The 25487-nt window shown below is 44.6% G+C and overlaps 1 protein-coding gene across 3 annotated transcripts; it reads right to left on the reverse strand.

The window, feature by feature from the left end:
• Positions 1-2799: 2799 nt before the first annotated feature.
• On the reverse strand, positions 2800-25478 carry LOC123746996 (uncharacterized). Of its 3 annotated transcripts, none has more exons than XM_069321544.1 (4): positions 25343-25478; positions 16834-17312; positions 15061-15260; positions 2800-3123 (listed from the first exon to the last, which is right to left on the reverse strand). In XM_069321544.1, the coding sequence occupies exons 2-4, from the start codon at positions 17290-17292 to the stop codon at positions 2829-2831; spliced, it is 954 nt and encodes a 317-aa protein (XP_069177645.1). In that variant the 5' UTR covers positions 17293-17312; positions 25343-25478; the 3' UTR covers positions 2800-2828. The 3 variants fall into 3 exon arrangements, with proteins under 3 accessions (XP_069177645.1, XP_069177646.1, XP_045584869.1); XM_069321545.1 differs by having other exon boundaries at positions 24934-25446; XM_045728913.2 differs by having other exon boundaries at positions 24875-25446.
• Positions 25479-25487: the final 9 nt, after the last annotated feature.

A 25487-nucleotide genomic window follows, 5' to 3' on the forward strand; every position in this document is an offset into this window, starting at 1 on the left:
AGCTTTGGTTCGGTCTTGGCTTTGTTTGCTATATCATTTTCAAAATTTTTCTCTGATTCTCTTCTCACCCTGACGTACTCATTCCTGGTTCTCTGGTATCTCTCTCTGCTTTCTGGTGTTCTGTTATTCCGGAAGTTCCTCCACGCCTTTTTGTTCAGTTTCTTCGCTTCCATACATGCCCTATTATACCATGGATTCTTCTGTTGCTTCTCGGATTTTTCCCTTTGGGCCGGGATGAACCTGTTTACTGCCTCCTGACACTTTTGGGTAACATAGTCCATCATACCCTGTACAGACTTGTCTCTGAGGTCTGTGTCCCAAGGTATTTCACTTAGGAAACTTCTCATCTGTTCGTAATTCCCCTTTCGGTATGCCAGCCTTTTGATTCCTAGTTCTTTTTGGGGGGAGATAAGTCCTAGCTCTACCAGGTACTCAAAGTTCAATACACTGTGGTCACTCATTCCCAAGGGCGCTTCCATCTTAACTTCCCTTATATCCCATTCATTTAGGGTAAATATCAAATCAAGCATTGCTGGTTCATCTTCTCCTCTCATTCTTGTTGGTTCTTTGGTGTGCTGGCTAAGAAAGTTTCTTGTTGCCACGTCCAGCAGCTTAGCTCTCCATGTTTCTGGTCCTCCATGCGGGTCTCTGTTCTTCCAATCTATCTTCCCATGGTTGAAGTCTCCCATAATTAGTAGTCCAGATCCATTCCTGCTAGCAACAGAAGCTGCTCTTTCTATTATGTTAATGGTGGCCATGTTGTTTCTATCATATTCCTGTCTAGGTCTTCTGTCATTTGGTGGTGGATTATATATGACTGCGACTATAATTTTTTTCCCTCCATTTGTTACAGTACCTGCTATGTAGTCACTGAAACCTTCGCAGCCCTGAATATCCATCTCCTCAAAATCCCAGCCTTGTCTTACCAGCAGAGCTACACCACCCCCACCTCTTCCTTCCCTCTCTTTCCTCATAACATAATAGTCCTGTGGGAACACTGCATTTGTTATCGTTTTCGATTTTGTGTGTGCGTGTGTGTGTGTATATATATATATATATATATATATATATATATATATATATGTCGTACCTAGTAGCCAGAACTCACTTCTCAGCCTACTATTCAAGGCCCGATTTGCCTAATAAGCCAAGTTTTCCTGAATTAATATATTTACTATAATTTTTTTCTTATGAAATGATAAAGCAACCCTTTTCTCTATGTATGAGGTCAATTTTTTTTTATTGGAGTTAAAATTAACGTAGATATATGACCGAACCTAACCAACCCTACCTAACCTAACCTAACCTATATTTATAGGTAAGGTTAGGTTAGGTAGCCAAAAAAAGCTAGGTTAGGTTAGGTTAGGTAGGTTAGGTAGACGAAAAAACATTAATTCATGAAAACTTGGCTTATTAGGCAAATCGGGCCTTGAATAGTAGGCTGAGAAGTGCGTTCTGGCTATTAGGTACGACATATATATATATATATATATATATATATATATATATATATATATATATGTATATATATATATATATATATATATATATTATATTATATATTATATATAATTATTTTATAATATAAAATTATTGCATGTGTGGGGTGGGTGGGTGGTGGGAAGAGATGATAAACCTACCTTGATTTTGTTTCAGGGACAAATCAGCTTTGTATGGACGAGTGCTGGCAGAAGGAGAGAAGCCTTCCTGGCCCTAGCAATCACTTGCCATCTCATGAAACCGAGTAAATACATGTGAATTAAGGAAGTTAATAAAATGTACAGTATGTAATAAGTTTCTGAATAAATTATGAAATATTAGTGTCTTCTTAAAGGAGCCTATGAATTGGGTGGTATTTTATAGGAAATTTATTTTATTTTATTTATTTATTTATTTTAGAATGAGTATAGAAAACACTAGCTTATAAATTTAGGAAAGAAAATTTCAACATGGTCCATGTGTTCAGTAAAAAAAAAAATTCCTCGCATTGTATGAGAATTTGGTCAATTGTTAAACCTGAAGACAGATATATGGAACAAGGCTGGTTATCAACTGAGGAAACTGACTTAGTCAAAATGATAAGGATATTCTACCTTGCCAAAGAAAGAAAGAAATAAGTGGGATAAGTCTGGGTTTTAACATTTATATTTACAGTATGGTACTTAGAAAATATGGTAGATAATGCTTTCTAAAAAAGCAAAGAGCCACAGAAGGATTTACATGATAATTAATACTAGTCATTAAGATGTACAGTATCCCAATTTGGTACATTATTTTAACATTAACATTATTCAATAGCTACATTGAGAATGCTCATCATGAATTGAATTGTAGAGTACTTTGGGTTTTAGCCAAAATGTACATCAATTAAAATGGCAGTTACCCCAATGGCAATTTTGTTTTCCACTTTATATCTCGAGCACCTCATTTGTTGCAAGTCATTGCAATAACACACTAATTAAACAGTTTGCTTTTGTTATTGTACAGTGAAGTTTATTGGCAACTAATTAAAAGCACTGGTTTTTGTTCCTGAATTTCTTACTATAAATTTAGAGGCAAGTCGGTTTTACCAGTTACTGTTACCCAACCCACCAACACCCATCTCATATATTGATACTTTGCCTTTCATTTTTTGTTTTCAGAAAGTAAAGAAAGCAGTTTGCATAGATTTTCTGTATGAAAATTAACTATATAATGTTTGGGAAATTGTTGTACTTTACTGTTGCCACTGCAGTACTTTTAAGGAATACAACATAGAAGTATCAAATAATTGATTAACAGGTTAACAATAATACAGAAGCTTGTTTGAATTTATTAAGGATTTTAATTTATTGATTCTTCATGACTCTCTTCATCTGTACTTCAATAGCCTTTTTCAAGCTTGAAGAGTGACTCTTGATAATTAACTGGAGGTTTTCATGGTTTATATGCTGTCCCATCTTCTTCATCACAAATAAAAGACAATGACCAAATTTTACAGAAGTCTTGTATTTCTCACAAGTTTTACTTAAAAATGTAAGGACAGCAGTGTGTGTTGCAGAGGATTGTTGATCGGCATGTTCACATAACAGATGAAAAATCTGCACATCAACATCACACACCGATTCTCGTATAGAGATGGCACTGAAAAAAAAAATTAAAATTAAAGTAGTAAGTAATTATCAAAAGAAGGCACCAAACCGGGAAGGCTATGTAGCACCATCAAAGACGCAAAATAATCAGAGGGCGCTAAATATCACCAAGGATGCCAATACGAGAACAAAAACGCATAAGGCGAACGATATCAAAAGTATCCGAGTCACCAAGAATTCTATCGAGGGACAGGCGACCGCGAGGGGCGGTCGGAAAGCAAGACATACGCTCGTCCTGGAAGTCAGGACATTCAAGAAGGACATGCACGACCGTAAGAGGGACAATGCAACTAGGACAATAAGGAGCAGGGCGGCGCTCCATCAAGTGACCATGGGTTAAGCGAGTATGGCCAATACGTAACCTCGCCAGAGCTGTTTCCCACCGCCGGTTACGGTGGAAGGAGGACTGCCACGAGGAAACACAACATTTAAGAGTACGTAGCTTGTTACCAGTAACAGACAACCAAGAAGCCTGCCAACGGGTAAGGACTGAGGAATGGATAACCGGGTAAAAGTCGGAATACGGAATGCCCTTACGAGAGATGGGACAAGAGCGGACAGCTTCCTTGGCGGCAGCATCCGCACGCTCATTTAAAGACACACCAATATGGCTGGGAACCCAACAAAACTCAACCGACTTAAATTTACTGTGAACGAGAAACAGCCAATGCTGGATCTCGACAACCACTGGATGAACTGGATTAAAGGACCCGAGAGCCATAAGGGCACTACGAGAGTCAACAACAACTACAAAGGAAGACTGACAACGAGAAAGTAGGAGACGAAGAGCATAGAGAATAGCATAAAGTTCCGCTGTAAAGATGCTAGTCTCCGGAGGCAAGCGACACATATAAGTGCGATCAGGAAAAACAACAGAGTAGCCAACACCGTCCGCTGACTTAGACCCATCGGTGAAGACAGAAACGGAGCGGGAGTGAGAAGAAAAGTGCTCGAGGAAAAGGCGTTTTAGAACCGTAGGAGGGGTAAAAGCTTTAGTGATACGGGTCAAGGATGTACAAAACCGCAGAAGAGGGACCCTCCACGGGGGCAAAGAAGGAACAACACGAGGAGAAACATCAGAAATACGAACGGAAAGAGAATCCTGCAGGCGAGATAACCGGACAGAAAGAGGGAGGTGGTGAAGAGGAACAGGAACCGCAGGAGGGGTAAAAGTTAAAGCACGACAGAGGCGAGAGGAAGGATGTTGCAAGGACCGCGCAAGATAGCGAAGACAGTAGCGATCACGGCGGTCCTGGAGAGACAGGAAGCCAGTGTCAACATACAAGCTAAGGATGGGAGTCGAACGAAAGGCACCAGAACTGAGGCGCAACCCAGTATGGTGCAAAGCATCAAGACGGCGAAGAGTAGAAGGAGAAGCAGACGAGTAAGCAGGGCAACCATAATCGAGCTTAGACAGGACGAGAGAGGAATGTAAAGCAAGGAGAGTGCGCCTATCTGCCCCCCAAGAAGTATGGGACAAGACCCGAAGGAGGGTAAGGGCCTTAGAGCACTCAACACGGAGGTAAGAGATATGGGGAGACCAAGACAAACGAGTGTCAAGGAATAACCCCAAAAGCTTCGCGGAATCTTTGTATTCAAGGGGATGACCATAAAGTGACAAAGAGGGACGAAGAACAACCCGTTTCCGCGTAAATGTCATGGCACAAGTCTTAGAAGTAGAGAACTTGAAGCCATGATCAGTGGCCCAAGACGACACGGCATCAATTGCAAGTTGAAGCCGACGTTGAAGGAGAGGCGAATCATCACCCTGACAACAAAGGGTAAGATCATCGACATAGAGAGCGGAGAAGACACCAGAAGGAAGAGAGGAAAGAAGACCATTGAGGGCAACCAGAAAAAGAGTAGTGCTCAGAACACTACCCTGGGGCACACCTTCGTATTGCTGAAAAGAGGGAGAGAGAGCGGTACCAAGGCGCACCCGAAAGGAACGACGAGAGAGGAAGCTGCGGAGAAAGAGAGGGAGATGACCACGAAGGCCAAAAGAATGAAGTTGAGATAGGATATGATAACGCCAAGTGGTGTCGTAAGCCTTTTCCAGGTCAAAAAGGACGGCAACAACGGAGGTCTTCGCAGCAAAAGCAGTACGAATATAGACCTCCAAGTTCACCAGGACATCTGTCGTGCTGCGGCACTTGCGGAAACCAAATTGAGAAGGGGAGAGGAGGTGATGGTGTTCCAGGAACCACATCAGACGAACGTTAACCATACGTTCAAAGAGTTTGCAGACACAACTCGTGAGAGCAATAGGGCGAAAGTCCTTAGGGGAAGTACCCAGAGATCCCGGTTTGCGAACAGGGAGGACAACGGCATCGAGCCAGTCCTCAGGGACTGACGACGACTCCCAGATCCGATTATACAGACTCAGTAAATACTGAGACGTGCTCGGAGGGAGATGGCGAAGCATCTCATAATGAATACCATCGGAGCCCGCCGCCGTAGAACCGCAGAGGGCCAGGGCAGAACGAAGTTCAGAGAGAGAGAAGGGATCATTATAGGGAAGCTGAAGATGAGTGCAGAAATCTAAAGGACGAGACTCAAGGACAGGTTTACGAAGAAGGAAAGATTGGGGAAGATGAAGACCAGAGCTAACAGAAGAAAAGTGGGAACCCAGTTCGGAAGCGACCTGCAACGGGTCCGCCACAAGAGTATCATGGAGGTGAAGGACCGGTGAAACATCGGGAACGAACTTACCCGCTATCTTGCGGATACGCTTCCAGATCTGGGCCAGAGGGGTTTCGGACGTAATTGTTGAGACATAAGATGCCCAACATTCACGTTTAGCCGTACGGATGGCCCTACGGGCCACCGCACTCGCTTTCCTAAAGAAAAGAAAAGAATCGGTCGTCTGCCTACGGCGGTGCCTCTTCCAGGCTGCACGCTTACAGCGGACAGCCCGAGCACAGTCCGCATTCCACCAGGGAACGCACTTCCGTGGACCCCGAGAGGAAGAGCGAGGAATAGAGCGGAGGGCAGCGTTGAAGACAGTGTCATGAAAAAGGAGGAGAGCGCGAGAGAGAGGCAGAAGGGAGAGGTCAGAGAGAGCAGCACTGAGGGTAAATAGGGTCCAGTCTGCCTTAGCAAACTGCCACCTAGGGAAAGAGAGGGAAGGGCGAAAAGAGAAAAAGGAAACAAGGATGGGGAAATGATCACTTCCATGGAGGTCATCAAGAACCTGCCACGTGAAATCTAAGTAAAGAGAAGAAGAGCAGAGAGAAAGATCAAGACAAGAAAGGGTGCGAGTCCGAGAGTCCAAATGAGTGGGCTCACCAGAATTCAGAAGAGACAGGGAAGAAGATAGGAGAAACGGCTCAAGGAGGCGACCCCGGGTATTCGTCAGAACGTCACCCCAAAGAGAATGACGACAATTGAAGTCACCCAGCAGGAGCACAGGCTCCGGCAAGGAGTCTAGGAGGTGTTTCAAATCAGGAAGAGAGAGCGGGACACTCGGGGGGAGATAAATGGAACAAACTGTGTACCATTTCCCCACAAAGATACGAGCAGCAGAACAATGGAGAGGCGAAGGAAAAAGTAAAGGAACAAAGGGAACATCCGCACGAATCAAGAGAGCAGAAGAATTAGAAGCCCCAGCAATGGCTGGGGGGGGGGGGAGAGAAAGGAATAGCCACGAAAACGACCAGGACGAGCACCAAGCATTGGCTCCTGGAGACAGACACAAAGGGGCGAAAACCGCGAAATCAGAAGTTGGAGTTCGAGGAAATTGGCGTAATAACCTCGAACGTTCCATTGAAGAATGGACAACGACGAGAAGAGAAAGGACAAAAACAGAGAACAAGGAAGAAACAAAGGCGAAAGAGCAACAGACCATGTTAAAGAATATCAGGGTCGGGATCAGGGTCAGCAAAGTCAGGGTTAGGGGGCATGGGTAAACTGAGCAAAGACGGAGGGAAGGAAACGGGAGAACAGATCAGAGGTGGGCGGGCGGGGTCCGGAGGAGGAGGAGGAAGAGGAGGAGACAACGGAGAGGAGCAGTCAAGGACAGCAGTTGGAAGAGGGGGAGTAGAAAGAGGGGAGCGAACCCCAGCAAGAGCAGCAACCGAAAGGGAAGCAGGGGCCAAAGAAACCTCCATAGCAGGAACAGAGGGCGCAACCACTGAAACGGGAGGGGAAGGAGCAACAGAGCCAGAAGTAGGAGCTAAGGAAGAAAGCGAAGCCTTCTTACCCGCCGGGGAAGAGGAAGGAGAGGAGCCAGGCTTACGCTTCTGACTTAAAGAGACAGGTGTCCCAGCAACTACGTACCGGGCAACGGATTCCAGTGTCTCAACAGGAGAAGCCGAACGAGAGCACACACGACGGCCGTTAGGAGAGCGATGGACATCCGCCTGCACCGACAGGCGGCGGGGAGAGCCGATAGATGGTGGAAGAGGATGGGAAGGAGGATCGGAGGGGGACGAGGAAGAAGACACAGGAGACATGACAGACCGGGTTGAAAGAAGGGGAACCCCAGACAGAGGACCAGGAGGGGGACCCCTCGGGAAAGAACTCAAAGGAACAGAGGAGGGGGCAGTGGGCGTATCAGGGTCCAAGGCCCGGAAACGGTTGAGAGTCTGAGGAAGGGGGGAAGGACGAGGAGAGGAAGAGCGCAACACGCGAGCATAAGAGATGTTAGTAAAAGGCGGGAGCCGGCGAACCTGGCGCCTCGCCTCAGGAAAAGACAAACGCTCCCGGTGCTTCAGGTTAAGGACGGCCGCCTCAAGCTTGTAATGGACACAGGCACGGGAGAACGTAGGATGGGCCTCACCGCAGTTGAGGCAGCGAGCTTGGGGAGAAGTGCACTCCGACTTAGAGTGACCTTCACTCCCACACAAAGGACAGAGAGAGACAGTCCCAGAGCAGCGGAGGGCACCATGCCCAAACCTCCAGCACTTATTACAAAGTCGAGGAGAAGGAATATACTCCTGGACAGAGCACCTAGCACCAGCAAGAATGACAGAGGATGGAAGGGTCCTACCATCAAAGGTGATCTTCACAACGCGAAGGGGTTGACGGCGACGACCACGAGGGGGACGAGTAAACGAGTCAACCTGGAGGACAGAATGGCCTTGGGCATCAAGGATATGCCGAATATCATCATGGCAATCCTGCAGATTCCGAACACCGGTTGCAACATGGGGTGGGAGGAGAATAGTGCCAACACTGGAATTCATCTGAACGTTCTTGGAGACCCGAACAGGGATCTCGCCAAGGCAAGATAAGGCAGCCAAGCGGGAAGCCGCATCCTGAGAAGGAGCAGCAACGACACGTGTACCGAGACGAGTGGGGTTGAAAGTAACACACGCATCCACGGAATCTACAAGATGCCGATGGAGGGAGAAATCGTCAGGAGGCGCAGAATCAAGAGGGAGGAGATCAAAGTATTTGGCCCATGAAGCAGGACCAAACAAGGCCTGATACGCATCAGCACGGGAAGGAATCGAGCGAGTGCGGTTGGGGCGCGAACGGCGTTGAGAACCCCTAGAGAGAGAGGGGTCAAAAGGCGCAGTAGTCACAACGAAAGACTTAGCCACACCAGGGGACGAAGTGGTCACCACCGGGGGCTGGAGGCTCGACCCAACCTCAGAGGAGGGAGGGGAGCTGGGGGAAGAAGTCAGGACGGTCAAAGGAGGAGCAAGGTCGGGGCCCAACGTAGCGGGAGCTACAGAGCCTGGTCTTCCAATACTGGCCGACTCGGGGGCTTGGTCGCCCACCCCACGAGCCTGAGAGGGTACAACGGAAACATTCAACGACATAGAGATGAAAAGTGACAAATTCATCCACGAATGTGCCCCCATACCCACCATGGAGCCACAATTAGAGGCAGGACACCCAACAGGAAGCTATCGCCGATCATGCCGGGGCCCCCTAGGGGTGCGTCGTGAGTATACGCCCCACAAACGCCACCTTAAGAACCGTCAGTCCGTCGAGATCGGGTTCAGCGACGAAAGGGGGATTGACAATAAAAGGTTCCCCTCGCTCGAGACGTCGGGTACTACAGTTCTACGGGTGCAAGAGTATGCCTCCTCAAGCACCCGGGCGTCAAAATAGAAGAAGTCCAAAGAAATAATCCAAAACAAGCAAAAGGTCGGCAGGAAACGACAAGCAGATAGGAGAAGAGGGGGGAGAAAAACGAAACATAAGGAAAAGGAAAAGCGATCCGGCACAATTGGAGAAGACAGCAGCAGGAGTGCAAGGCCAGAAAAGGACAGAGGACTGCCCAATGGAGCATCACACTCCGGCAGCCGTCCACCAAGCCCCCTCACGACGCCAACGGGCCGGAAGGGGAGGGGGATTAAAATTAAAGGTACAGTACTGAATTTTACACATGCAACAAATATCTAAATATGACTTAAGAATATTCAAAGTACAAATTGAACAAGACATAGAGCTGAAAAGGTGAAGAAACATGTTTAGTAGATTTTATTGATGACACATCTGTAAACTTTCAAATAAACCCTTGTAAGGAAAAAATAGTATAAACACCTGTCTACAAGTAAAGTGCCATTTAGGTAATCATTAATCTATATGCTGTGATGTGTTCAAGAGCATGGACATAATGGTAGTGCCAACAGGAGGATCAGTGTGCTTTTAATCCATACCAGAATCCATTATCTTTAGGTATGTAGTTTGTATATCCAAATCTTGGGGCAATTTACCATTGCTGCCCTATTTCCAACTCCTCAACTCTTGCAAACCAGTTAGGAATACATACTTTACAAATTATATGCAATATTTGTATTTTTCTATTTTGATTGTAAACGTATTGTATCATACAACCCTGAACGTGAGCTTTATTTCATTCTTTTCTTGTATTTTTTTTTTGGTACTCATGGCTTTAAAAAACATCAAGCAGCTTGTTAAAAGTAGCTATTCTCAGGTTTGCATGGGATAAATTCCAAAACACCATTAATTCACTATTCCAATATCACTTCATTGCAATAACATTGTTTTTTCCCATAAGATCCAGAAGGATCTTACGGGAAAACTTGAATGTACGGACCTAAAATTTCATTACTACCCCCATTTTCCAGGTTCATAGGCTAGGGAGGCATCAGTATGTTAAGAAATTAAGTATAAATATATATAATATATATACACCCCAACCTTTGCCATTCCTGCATACAGTACTACATTGGAGCAGTCACACTAGCACTAAATCTACAGCAGTGTTCCTCACTGCTTCACACAACCAGGTTAAAGTGCTTTCTAAACGCTATTTAAAAAAAGTCAATTGATTTAATCGCTTAATTTCCTCTTAGTCTTATTTCCACTTGGCAACTTCATGTAACGAAAAATTGCTTCATTGGATTAATATTGAACCCAATGTAAAGATGACAAAATTATATTTAATAATACTGTAGAAACCCGCTAATCTGGAATCCACCTATCCAGAAAATGCCCTAATCTGGCAAAAATCATGGCTGGATTAAGTTATCTCCCTATCCAGCCAAAATATCCATGGAAGTCGGACTAGCGGATATTTGGCTGGATCGGAAATCTGAGCCAGTTAACTTGCTACCGATGTTACCCAATCCGGACACGCGATGAATAGTCCGGATCAGAAAAGCAGCCATCGGGCCATGCCGTATTAATCCCGTCCGGCTGTGGCTCGAGGTGCATGGTGTAGGAGGTGAGGTGGGTGGGTGGTGTCGGAGAGAGGGGAGCGTTGGGACTGCCTAGGTGGATAAGGGGGATGTGGAAGGGCCTATACACTACAGTAATTACCATTAATTTTAGAACAATTCATCACAGTCAAAAACAAAAGAAATAACTATATACTGTAATAACAAATATACAAGTTTCCTAAAAAACAATTTGCACAGGCTGAAGTTTGCTCCAAAAATATTGTGAGTTTTTTTCCGCCTGGCGGCCTACATAACGTGCCTGCCTGCCTGCCCCAAGTGCACCCGTCCAGGCCTGGTCAAACCAAACCGTTCATGTGCTCCCGTACCTCATGTTATACCACAGTGCCGCGCCATTAGTGAAACATTTTTTTAAATAACTTTTTTTGTTTTCATAGTAACTTTTATCATTTTTGGCCAAGGTGCGTGATCGTCTAATCTACCGCACCGTGATCACGGTACACAGTACCGTGATCCACCGCACCAATGATCGTCTAATAGACGATTATTGGTGCGGTGGTCACGGTACTGTGTACGTTTAGGGGTGATCCTGAACGGCATGGGTTCGAATCCTGGCCGGGTCAAAGAGTTCTTAGTGATTATATATATATACTGTCTCCACTCGATCATCTGGACTATATGGGAAGGACCCCCAGCCGGATTATCACATTTTTCGGATAATGGTACTTTTTCACCTACGAGTCCAAAAGTGACCATTTCCAACTATTTTTATACTACAAACAACATAATTTGAATTGCCTTGCCACATACAATTATTAAATATTCAACTAGAAACCTCAACTTACCTTGTTGGTGTTCGTCTTCTTGATTGATGCCACACATCTTGAAGTTAAAAATTCTTAACAATTTACGTAACCTATACTAACACAACACTAAAATTAACACTTAAAATTACTGTACAGTTCATTAAGCTAAGTTAGTTTTGACTGCCAGCTGCTGAAGCCTCACTGGTTGAGGGCATTTGGGTTGCCTGTGAGGCCTCACTTGTTGAAGGTGCTTGCTTGCACCTCACTTGTTGAAGCACTTGCATGCCCTCACTTGTTGAAGGCGCTTGGCTTGCCTGTGACGCCTCACTTGTTAAAGGCGCTTGCTTGCGCGTCACTTGTTGAAAGCGCTTGGCTTGCCTGTGGCGCGTCACTTGTTGAAAGCGCTTGGTTTGCCTATAATGCCTCACTTGTTGAAGGAGCTTGGCTTGCCTGTGGCGCCTCACTTGTTGAAGGCGCTTGGCTGCCTGTGACGCCTCACTGTTTGAACAACACGTAACTTGTCTTTAATTGCTAGGACAATCTTCTTCCTCTTAACACTTCCAGAACGATTGATGCTGCTACCAGACATATTCTTGGCCAAAAATGTTCAAAATTACTATGAAAATTAAGAAAGTTATTTAAAAAAATATTTCACTAATGGCGCAGCACTGTGTATAACACGAGGGACGGACGCACATGGGTTGACAAGTGTTGGACAGGTCCACTTGGGGCAGCCATAGCGTTACGTAGGCCGCCAGGAGGAAAAAAATTCACAATATTTTTGAAGGAAACTTCAGCCTGTGCACAATGCTTTTAGGAAACTTATTTATTTGTTATTACATAATTACTAGTAGTTATTTTATTTGTTTTTGGCTATGATTAATTGTTCTAAAATTAATGGTAATTCCTGTACCCAGGTAGTCCCTCCTGATGCATCCCTCCCACCCTCCCAACACCACCCACCCACCCCACCCCCACCTACACCATGCGCCTCGAGTCTCGGGCAGACGGGATTAATACCGTATGGCCCGCCTCATGTTTTCATATACGGACAAAGGCACGATTATCCGGGGGACTGACCAGATAGTGTAATTTCTGCAGAAAACCTGCTTTAATCCGGTCCCTGTGGCTATTTTGGCCGGATATTGTGATAACTTTATCCGTTCACGATTTTGGCCGTATAAAGGCGTTTTTCGGATGTTCGAATCCCGGATAATCGCGGGGTTACAGTATTACTATATTTTGGTAGCAGTCTTTCCTGTAGACATATATTATTAAATATGACCGAAAAAGTAAGATTAATAATTCTAACACGAATTTTCTCAATCTTTCGTACATTTCTTTTCACTGTTGGAGGTAATTCAAAAATCAATTCTCCAAAATTCATTTTTATTTCTAGTCTGACGCGACACTTGAGCGCGTTTCGTAAAACTTATTACATTTTCAAAGACTTTACACATACACAACTGAATAGAACTTACATATCTCCGATTTGTTTATATCTACATATGAGTGAGGTGGTATTTAATAGGGTATTAATTTCATCAACACAAGACAGAACACGAAACAATGGGTATTGAAATGGAAGTGATTGTAGAAAGCCTATTGGTCCATATTTCTTGATGCTTCTATATTGGAGCGGAGTCTTGAGGTGGGTAGAATATAGTTGTGCATTAATTGGCTGTTGATTGCTGGTGTTGACTTCTTAATGTGCAGTGCCTCGCAAACGTCAAGCCGTCTGCTATCGCTGTATCTATCGATGATTTCTGTGTTGTTTACTAGGATTTCTCTGGCGATGGTTTGGTTGTGGGAAGACATTATATGTTCCTTAATGGAGCCCTGTTGCTTATGCATCGTTAAACGCCTAGAAAGAGATGTTGTTGTCTTGCCTATATACTGGGTTTTTTGGAGCTTACAGTCCCCAAGTGGGCATTTGAAGGCATAGACGATGTTGGTCTCTTTTAAAGCGTTCTGCTTTGTGTCTGGAGAGTTTCTCATGAGTAGGCTGGCCGTTTTTCTGGTTTTATAGTAAATCGTCAGTTGTATCCTCTGAATTTTGTCTGTAGGGATAACGTTTCTATTAACAATATCTTTCAGGACCCTTTCCTCCATTTTATGAGCTGTGGAAAAGAAGTTCCTGTAAAATAGTCTAATAGGGGGTATAGGTGTTGTGTTAGTTGTCTCTTCAGAGGTTGCATGGCGTTTTACTTTCCTTCTTATGATGTCTTCGACGAAACCATTGGAGAAGCCGTTGTTGACTAGGACCTGCCTTACCCTACAGAGTTCTTCGTCGACTTGCTTCCATTCTGAGCTGTGGCTGAGAGCACGGTCGACATATGCGTTAACAACACTCCTCTTGTACCTGTCTGGGCAGTCGCTGTTGGCATTTAGGCACATTCCTATGTTCGTTTCCTTAGTGTAGACTGCAGTGTGGAAACCTCCGCTCTTTTCCATGACTGTTACATCTAGAAAGGGCAGCTTCCCATCCTTTTCCATCTCGTAAGTGAAACGCAGCATGGAACTCTGCTCAAATGCCTCCTTCAGCTCCTGCAGATGTCTGACATCAGGTACCTGTGTAAAAATGTCGTCAACATACCTGCAGTATATGGCCGGTTTCAAGTTCATGTCGACTAAGACTTTTTGCTCCATGGTACCCATGTAGAAGTTTGCAAACATGACACCTAGGGGAGAACCCATGGCGACCCCATCTACTTGCTTATACATGTGCCCATCCGGGCTCAAGAAGGGTGCCTCTTTAGTACAAGCTTGGAGTAGTTTCCTCAGAATATTTTCTCAAATGTAGATATAAACAAATCGGAGATATGTAAGTTCTATTCAGTTGTGTATGTGTAAAGTCTTTGAAAATGTAATAAGTTTTACGAAACGCGCTCAAGTGTCGCGTCAGACTAGAAATAAAAATGAATTTTGGAGAATTGATTTTTGAATTACCTCCAACAGTGAAAAGAAATGTACGAAAGATAGATGATCCAATTTCAACTGCTCTTAATTCTTAATTTTTTGCATTCATACCACATAATAGTCTTGAAACAACACAGTACTTAAGAATCAGCACCACTACTACTACTACATGCTGAATAATGGCTGTATCCATAACACTTTTGTTTTCCTGGCTTGGGCTTTTATTGCCCCCTTTTTCAAGACTAACTTAAATAAAGCATTCTATTAGACAAAGCAATTAAGATTTAAAATTTAATAACCCCTCAACTGTGCCAGTCAACAAATGTCATTTTTTGTTTTGAGAGTTGTCCATTTTTTTAATTAGCCTATATTTTAATGTTTTTTAATGTTTTCATCACTGTTTTGAAATGAAAATAGTTTAGTTTGGAAACATTTTGACATTAACTTTACCTAAACTTTTGTAAAAACAACAAAAATATGTCCTTAACAATTGTACTTTGAAGTTTTTGCCAATAACAGGTGCGCAGTGCAGGGGTTAAAGTGGTTTGTGCATTAGTGAATCAAGTCCCACAAGGGCAAATTGCATAACTGTAGAGGAACAAGTACCTTAGCAGTTGTGTAACATGACGAGGTGAGCATGCAGACATGAGGCGTGCCAGGGCATCTCTGTGCTGCTCTCCTGTCTCTGGACAGTACTGCAGAAGAGGCACCAAAACCTGGGTCACAGTCACTTCTGGGTGACAGTGAATGAATTCTGACAAGGCATCAGCAACTGGTGTAGATAACTTGCTGGGCAGGTGGTATAGCTGTGTGCAGAAGGAAGTTATTTGTGGTCAATTAATATTATATTTGTCTTAAACCAATTCTGTAGATAGCTTTATAGTATCCTTAACAAAACTGTGTGTGCTGTCTGTTTATTTGTAATAGCAATAAGTAGGCCTGTCTAGGGAATGATAGAATGTTTGAAAATATATACAATGTGGTTAGTGGGCAATCAACAAATAAAGAGCATGGAGGTAATATAAAATTAATGACATAAGAACAATGGTAAGATAAATGTTAGAGATCAACTGGCAAAAAGCTTTTGATAGATCTTTCATTGTGCAACTGCAACAGTAGAAATTTGAAGAAACAAGAAAGTTTGGAAACAACTCAAATGATAAAATAAGTTTGTTGAAAGATGAAAGTGCATTAACTGTATTTAAATTACTGATTACAAAATGAAATACCTATACACATTATGGATAAACAAACACTGCCCCACAAACACTTGAAATACACTTTCTTCACCAGTCTACTATCGTCCATTCATTCAATATGACCAAACTATCTCTGTACGCTCCTCAATCTTAAAATACAGTAATATACATACATATGCATACATGCATGCATAAATACATACCATGAATTGGCTACAGTTTCTAGAAAAGATTTACTGTAACTAAAACCCAATTGTTGAAACAATTAAAATAAAAAATATATTTTCAAAGTGAAACAGTACTACATCTCAGAGTGCAGTATGTAGTACAGTACTATATTACAACAGACCAGCAGAGTAGGCATATGTTGAAAAAAATATAAAAATGTTGACTTAATGCTAAAACTTGAAAAGGATATGACAAAATAATTTGGATAAAAATTCCATGTGTCAACATTACTGCTCCAAACTGACCTTACAAGAGCTGCAGCCTACAAGTAACATGGCAAGAATGTGCACATGGCATATCCATGGACTATGATATGCTAAAGGTTAAGGTTCCACCCAGACTCACCATGAATCTGGAGGTGCCAAGCTGGTAACCAATCCAAGTTTTACATGTAACCTGCATATACACTGGTGAAGGTAATTTTAACGCTGGTTTGATTATGCCATTCTGCTCCAAAGATTTTCTCAAATATATCATGTTAGGTGATTTCATTATGTATTTGATGGGAGCATTTGGTAGAGAATATTACCGACAGCAAAGTGTATGTGGGTTACATGTAAAACTTGGATTGGCTACCAACTCGGTGCCTCCAGATTCCTAGTAGGTCTGGGCAAATTCAAGGTTTGATCCCACAGCCCTGCTGCAAATATTTTCTCAAGGCTCTTATCATTAAATATTTTGGAACAAAAATTAATACATTGTAAATGTGTAGATATAAAATACAGGACAATTCTTTTCCAATTCAACATGGAGGACATTGGAGAGCGAAAAACATTCCATCTAAAATTTTACTAAACATCATGCAATTTATATCCATTAAATTTATAGCACTTTCACTTTATAAATGAACAATTATTTATTTTATTGCAGAAATTATTGTTTATTAAAAAAAAAGAGCTAATACTGTATACTGTATAAACAGTGTTGTATTTAAAATATTGAAAACATTTACCTTTGGTAATATAAAAAGTGTTCCCAGTATACCTGCTAGAGTATCATCTGATTTTTCGCTCTTTTTACAAATGTTAAACAAAACTTCATCACTGATCATTTTAACACCATTGTTGCATACAGTGAGGGGTTCAATTGATATATAGGGCTCCAAGTTCACTTTTTCAGAACTGTTTAGAGAACTTATCATATTTTTCTGCATTGTCTCGACATCAAATACACTGGATAGCTGGCAATTTTTCACAGTGGAAGCTTTCAAAGGCAAGGTAGTGCTGGTATTTAATTTAATCTTCTTATGAACAAGCTCTTCTTTGTTTGCATCTTGCTGAATATTGTCTTCATGTAGACTTATCAAGTTCATGTGCTTACATTGGAATACACCAGGACTCTGTCGAAATTTTTTACACAACTCTTCGAAGCCTTCTGTATTTTCTTCACTAATATTATAATTTTTCCACATGGCTCTAGACCTTTCTTATTCTGTAACAAGGTTCAAAGGAAATATTCCACAAAATTAATACCTTTGCTTGACAAGTAATGTTGGGACATGCACATTACAGAAGTAACACCATGGACGAAACTCAAGCAAGACTTCTATAAGCATGGAAAACAATATGTACACACACACACACAGAACCAGGCCTATTCTACAAATTCATAAACAACAATTGCAGGTAAAGGATAACATCCAGAGCTTCAAAATGGGAAACAGATTCATGGAAAATGAAAAAGAAAATGTGTGAAACATTAAACGAAAAGTTCCAAAGTGTGTTTGTACAAAATGAAATCTTCAGAGAACCAGACACAATAAGAATTCCAGACAACAACATAGAGTGCATAAAGGTGTCTAGAGATAAAGTGGAAAAATATGCTCAAGGAGCTAAGTAAGAACAAAACAGTTGGCCCAGATAATTTCACCATAGGTTCTGAGAGAATGTGCATCTGAACTCAGCATTCCACTTCACCTGAATTTTCAGGCATCCCTGTGTACAGGAGTCGTAGCAAACGTGTGAAAAAAGGCCAACATAGTTCCAATCTACAAAACTGGCAGCAGGGAAGACCCCTCAATTATAGACCTGTATCGTTGACAAATGTAATACAGTAGTCAAAATATTGGAAAAAATAATTAAGACTAAATTGATAGAAAACCTGGAGACAAACGATATAATACCAGATTGTCAGTATGGTTTTCAATCTGGAAGATCCTGTGTAACAAATATACTCAGTTTTTATGATCGAGCCACAGAAATTTTACAGGAAAGAGATGGTTGGGTTGACTGCATCTATCTGGACCTAAAAAAGGCTTTTGACAGAGTTTCACATAAGAGGTTGTTCAGGAAACCAGAACACATTGGAGGGGTGACAGGTAAGCTGCTAACATGAACGAAAAATTTTCTGACTGATAGAAAAATGAGGGCAGTAATAAGAGGAAGTGAATTGGACTGGAGAAATGTCACAAGCGGAGTACCACAGGGTTCAGTTCTTGCACCAGTATTGTTCATTGTCTACATAAACGATCTATCAGATGAAATACAGAATTATATGAACATGTTGCAGGTGATGAGTCACAATAACGTGGCTAAAGTAAGTTGACCAGACCACACACTAGAAGGTGAAGGGACGACGACGTTTTGGTCCGTCCTAGACCATTCTCAAGTCGATTCTCAAATCAACTTGAAAATGGTCCAGGACGGACCGAAACGTCGTCGTCCCTTCACCTTCTAGTGTGTGGTCTGGTCAATGAAAATGTTTGCTGATGATGCTATGATAATAGGAAAATAATTAACTTAGATGATTGTTATACCCTTCAAGAAGATACCATTCCCTGATAGATGATTGTCATACCCTTCAGAATAAGTATATGGAGCTCCACTTGGCAACTGGAATTTAATGTAAATAAATGCCATGTTATGGAATGTGGAATAGGAGAACATAGACCTAGCACCTCAGCCAGAGCTGAGGCGCAACCCGGTATGGTGCAAAGCATCAAGACGGCGAAGAGTAGGAGAAGCAGACGAGTAAGCAGGGCAACCATAATCGAGTTTAGACAGGACAAGAGAGGAATGTAAAGCAAGGAGAGTGCGCCTATCCGCTCCCCAAGAAGTATGGGACAAAACCTTAAGGAGGGTAAGGGCCTTAGAGCATTCATCTCGCAGGTAAGATAGGGGCTGACCAAGACAAATGAGTGTCAAAGATTAACCCAAAAGCTTAGCGGAATCCTTGTACACAAGGGGTTGACCATAAAGCGACAAAGAGGGACGAAGAACGACAAGCTTCCGAGTCAAAAATTCATAGCACAAGTCTTAGACGTAGAGAACCGGAAGCCATGATCGGTGGTCCAAGACGACACGGGATCAATCGCAAGTTGAAGATGCTGTTAAAGGAGAGGCGAATCATCACCCCGACAGCAAAGGGTAAGATCGTCGACATAGCGGAGAAGACGCCAGAAGGAAGAGAGGAAAGAAGACCACTGAGGGCAACCAGAAAAAGAGTAATGCTCAGAACACTACCTTGGGGCACACCCTAGCATTGCTGAAAAGAGGTAGAGAGAGTGGTACCAAGCCTCACTTGAAAGGAACGATGAGAGAGGAAGCTTTGGAGAAAGAGAAGGAGATTACCATGAAGGCCAAAAGAATGAAGTTGGGACAGAATATGATATCGCGAAGTGGTGTCGTAAGCCTTTCCCAGGTCAAAAAGGACGGCAACAATGGAGGTCTTGGCAGCAAAAGCAGTACGAAAATAGACCAAGTTCACCAGGACATCTGTTGTACTCACCTAGTTGTGCTTGCGGGGGTTGAGTTTTGTCTCCTTGGTCCCGCCTTTCAACCGTCAATCAACTAACTGGTGTACAGATTTCTGAGCCTACTGGGCTCTATCATACCTATATTTGAAACTGTATGGAGTCAGCCTCCACCACATCACTTCCTAGTGCGTTCCATTTATTAACTACTCTGATACTGAAAAAATTCTTTCTAATGTCTCTGGGGCTCATCTGAGTACTAAGTTTCCACCTGTGTCCCTGTGTTTGTGTTCCACCTGTGGTGAAGAGTGTCTTTGTCCACCCTGTCAATTGCCCTGAGAATTTTGTAGGTGTTATCATGTCTCCCCTTACTGTTCTGTTTTCCAGGGATATGAGATTCAACTCCTTTAGCCTTTCCTCGTAGCTCATTCCTCTCAGTTTCGGGACGAGCCTGGTGGCATACCACTGAATCTTCTCTAACTTTGTCTTGTGTTTAACTAGGTATGGACTCCAGGCTGGAGCTGCATATTCCAGGATTGGTCTGACATAAGTGGTATACAGGGTCCTGAACAGGGTCCTGTTGTGCTGCGGCACTAGCGAAAACCATATTGAGAACGGGGTGTTCTAAGAACCACATCAGACGAACGTTAACCATACGTTCAAAGAGTTTGCAGATAACTCGTGAGGGCAAAAGGGGCGAAAGTCCTTATGGGATGTCCCAAGAGACCCTGGTTTCCGAACAGGGAAGACAACGGCATCGAGTCAGTCCTCAGGGACTAACGACGACTCCCAGACCCGATTATACAGATTCAATAAATACTGAGACATGCACAGAGGGAGATGGCGAAGCATCTCATAATAAATACCATCGAAGCCCGCCGCCGTAGAACCGCAGAGGGCCAGGGCAGACTGAAATTCAAAGAGAGAGAAGAGATCATTATATGGAAGTCTGAGATGAGTGCAGAAATCTAAAGGACGAGATTCAAGGGCAGGTTTACGAAGAAGGAAAGATTGAGGAAGATGAGAACCAGAGCTAACAGAAGAAAAGTGGGAACCCAGTTCGGTCGCGACCTGGAATGGGTCTGCCACAAGAGAACCACGGAGGTGAAGAACCGGCGAGACATCGGGAACGAACTTACCAGCTATCTTGCGGACACGCTTCCAGATCTGCGGCAGAGGAGTTTCAGATGTAATGGTGGAAACATAAGAGTTCCAACATTCACACTTAGCTGTACGGATGGCCCTACGGGCCACTGCACTTGCCTTCCGAAACAAAACAAAAGAATCAGCCATCTGCCGGCGGTGGTATCTCTTCCAGGCTGCATGCTTACAGCAGACAGCCTGAGCACAGTCCACATTCCACCAGGGAACCCATTCCGTGGTCCCCAAGAGAAAGAGCGAGGAATAGAGCAGAGGGCAGCGTCGAAGATGGTGTCATGAAAAATGAGAAGCGCGCGAGGGAGAGGCAGAAGGGAGAGGTCAGAGAGAACAGCACGGAGGGTAAATAGGTTTCAGTCTGCCTTAGCAAACTGCCTTTTAGGGAAAGAGAGGGGAGGGGTGAAGAGAGAAAAAGGTAACAAGGATGGGGAAATGGTCACTGCCATCAAGAACTTGCCACGTGAAATCTTAAGTAAAGAGACAACAAGCAGAGAGAAAGATCAAGACAGGAAAGGGTGCAAGTCTGAGAGTCCAAATGAGTGGGCTCACCAGAATTCAGAAGAGACAGAGAGAAGAGAGGATGAACGGTTCGAGAAGGCAACCCCAGGTGTTTGTCAGAACATCACCCCAGAGGGTATGTCGACAATTAAAACCACCCAGCAGGAGCACAGGCTCCGACAAGGAGTCCAGTAGGTGTTTAAGATCAGGAAGAGAAAGCGGGACATTTGGGGGGAGGTAAATGGAACAAACCTTATACCATTTACCCACAAAGACACGTGCAGCAGAACATTAAAGAGACAGAAAAAGTAGGGGGACGAAGGGAACATCAGAACGAATCAAAAGAGCAGAAGAGGAACGGGCCCCAGCAAAAGCCGGGGGAGGGGAGGGGAGAGAAAGAAATAGCCACGGAAGCGACCAGGACGAGCACCAAGCATCGGCTCCTGGAGATAGACACAAAGGGGCGAAAACTGCGAAATCAGAAATTGGCGTAATATCTGCGAATATTCCACTGAAGAATAGACATCTACAAGAAGAGAAAGGACAGCAACAGAGGACAATGAAGAAACAAAGAGGGAAAAAGGAACACAGCACATTAAAGAAGCGCAGGATCAGGATCAGCGTAGTCAGGGTTAGGGGTCATGGGTAAACTGAGTAAGGATGGAGGGATGGGAGCCGGAGGACTGACCAGAGGTGAACGAGCAGGGTCCGGAGGAGGAGGGAGGGGACAACCGAGAGTTAAGGACAGCAACAGGAGGGGCAGAAACCAGGGAGTGCACCTCAGCAAGGGCAGCAACCGAGGGGGAAGCGGGGGCCAAAGAAACCTCCATAGCAGGAACTGGGGGGCGCAACAACCGAAACGGGAGGGGATGGAGCGAGAGAGTCAGAGGTAGGGGCGAGGAAGAAAGCGAAGCCTTCTTACATGCTGGGGAGGAGGAAGAAGAGGAGCCAGGCTTTCGCTTCTGAATCAAAGAGACAGGCGTCCCAGCAACAATGTACTGGGCAACAGATTCAAGCGTCTCAATAGGAGAAGTAAAACGAGAGCAAACAACACGATGGCCGCTGGGAGAGTGATGGGCATCAGCCTGCACTGATAGACGGTGTGGAGAGCTAAGAGATGGAGGAGAAGGATGGGAAGGAGGAATGGAGGGAGACAAGGAAGAAGACACAGGAGACAAGACAGACTGGGTACAAAGAAGGGGAACCCCAGACAGAGAACCATGAGGGGGACCCATCGGGACAGAACTTAAAGGAACAACGGAGGCAGTGGGCGTGTCTGGGTCTAATGCCTGGAAACGGTTGTGAGACTGAGGAAGGTGAGAAGGACGAGGAGAGGAAGAGCGCAACACGCGAGCATAAAAGACACCAGCGAAAGGGGGGAGATGGCGGACTTGGCGCCTCGCTTCGCCTCAGGAAAAGACAAACGTTCCCGGTGCTTCAAGGTGAGGATGGCAGCCTCAAGTTTGAAATGTACACACGCTCAGCAGAAGGTATAGTAGGCCTCACCACAATTGAGGCAGTGAGCCCCGGGAGAAGTGCACTCCAACTTAGAGTGACCATCGTTCCCACACAAGGGACAAAGAGAGACTACTGGAGCACCGGAGAGCACCATGCCCAAACCTCCAGCACTTATTACAGAGCCGAGGAGAGGGGATGTACTCCTGGACGGAGCACCTGGCATTAGCAAGAATGACAGAGGGCGGAAAGGTCCTACCATCAAAGGTAATCCTAACAACCCGAAGGGGCTGATGGCAACGACCACAAGGGGAACGAGTACACGTGTCCACCTGGAGGACAGAATGCCCCTGAGCTTCAAGGATATGCCGAATATCTTCGTCGCAGTCCTGCAGATTCCTAACACCAGTTGCAACATGGGGTGGGAGGAGAATAGTGCCAACACTGGCATTCAACCGAGCGTTCTTGGAGACCCGAACAGGGGTCTTGCCAAGGCAGGATAAGGCAGCTAAGCGGGTGGCTGCATCCTGAGGAGCAGCAGCAACGACACGTGTACCAAGATAGGTGGGGTTGAAAGTAACAGGCATCTAATGAATCAACAAGGTGGTTATGGAGGGAGAAATCGTCAAGCGGCGTAGAATCCAGAGGGAGGAGATCAAAGTATTTGGCCCACGAAGCGGGACCAAACAAGGCCTAATACGCATCAGTACGGGAAGGGATCGAGCGAGTGCGGCCGTGGCGTGGACGGCGTTGAGAACCCCCAGAAAGAGAGAAGGGTTAAAAGGTGCAGTAGTCACAATGAGAGACTGAGCCGTGCCAGGGGACGAAGTGGTCACCACTGGGGGCTTGTGGCTCGACCCAACTACAGAGGAGGGAGGAGAGCCGAGGGGAGTAGTCAGGAAGGTCAAAGGAGGAGCAAGGTCGGGGCTCAATGCAGCGGGGGCTACAGAGCCCGGTCTTCCAACACGGTCCGACTCTGGGGCTTGGTCGTCCACCCCACGAGTCCGAGAAGGTATAAGAGGAATAGAATTTGACATAAGGACGAGAGGTCAGACTTTCATTCACGAATATGCCTCCACACCCACCACGGAGCCACAATTAGAGGCAGGACACCCAACAAGAGACATGTTCCTAATCTTGCCAGGGGTGTGTCATGAGTATACGCCTCACAAACGCCACCTCAAGAACCATCAGTCTGCCGAGATCGGGTTCAGTGACGAAGGGAGGATTGACAATAAAAGGGTTTCCCCCCTCGCTTGAGACGTTGGGTACTACAGTTCTACGGGTGCAAGAGTTCTATGGGTTCTACGGGTGCAAGAGTATGCCTCCTCAAACACCCAGATGTCAAAACAAAAGAAGGCCGAAAGAATAATCAAAACAGGCAAAATGTCAGCGGGAAATGATAATTAGAAAGGAGAAGAAGGGGGGAGAAAAACGAAGGAAAAGGAAAAGGCATCCAGCAGAATTCATGAGGACAGCAGCAGGAGCATAAGGCCACAAAAGGACAGAGGACTGTCCCATGGAGCATCATACTCCGGCAGCCACCCACCAACCCCCTCACGGCAACAACGGGCTGGACAGGGAGGGGGGTTGTAACTATCTAAATAGTTACTTTTTGGTACTTGTTGGTACTTACTTTATGGTATTTACTTGTTATATTTTATGTGCTTACTTTACTTCCTTTTAGTTACTTTGGTACATACTCTAGGGTACATACATTCTTACTTATTTTATTTCTATGTTACTTACTATTGTGCTCCTTATGTTAGTTATATATTAGTTATCATATCTGATATGAAACTATTTTACTGAAGTTTACATGTAACTGTATTTTAAGTTTTCTGCAAGTTACTTAGTCTTATATTATTACCATATTTGTATTGTAATTTTGATTATGAATTTTACTATTAAAGTCCCAATGCATGCCGTGTTTCCTTTAACTCAGAAACTATCAACTATTCTGTTACCCAAAGCAATATGTGCGCCAGTCGTCGTAACAATCAGACCATTGAATAGGAATGCCAGACGGCAATTATAATTCAAAATAGGGAAACAGAGCGTGATCCGGCGGCTCCCAGGTGAAGCAGGTATACAGACGTCGGCTGGTCTAGGTTAATGTTGTTTTAGATTCAGCTACTCGGAACAAAGCTTCCAATTAGCACGGGCTATGGCGAGCCCGTAGTGGACTTACCTGGCACAGAAACGGGGCTGTAACTGTCAAGGTTGAACTAGGAGTCCACCAGATTTAACATTTGCAGGAGCGAGCTGTTGTTGTTGTGTTGATTTAGGGGCGACGACGATCGCGGGATCGGATGCGCCCCGGCTGCCCGATACCGGGAAATAGCGAAGGGATGGGGCCCCTATAGTCTCTTCAGGCCATAGACCCTACAATCTCCTCAGGCGACAAATTTTACAGTCTCTTCAGGCCGCGGACATGACGGATGAAGCGGAAGGTATGGCGAAGGATGTCATGACGGACGTCTTCGTCTCTCGCACCTGCCCCGTCAAGGAGAACGGGAACTGTGAGGCGGGGAATATTCAGCCTACGAACGGAACTCTGTAGTCTGACGCGAGCGCTATGAAATCGAGGGCAGTGAAGTAGAAGGTGCTCCACTGTATCCTCCTGGGTCGGACACCACTGGCAATATGGGGAATCTACCAGCCGTAGACGATGGAGATGTGCGGCCAGGCAAGTGTGCCCAATCCGGAGACGAGTGATGGCAGTGTCGAGGAGTCGAGAATGATGACGAGTCCATGGACGCGGGGAGGAGGAGCGAGCTGGTCGAGCGCGACCCTCAACGTAA

The sequence above is a fragment of the Procambarus clarkii genome, chromosome 10 (genome assembly GCF_040958095.1).
Source record: "Procambarus clarkii isolate CNS0578487 chromosome 10, FALCON_Pclarkii_2.0, whole genome shotgun sequence".
NCBI classification, from domain to species: domain Eukaryota; kingdom Metazoa; phylum Arthropoda; class Malacostraca; order Decapoda; family Cambaridae; genus Procambarus; species Procambarus clarkii.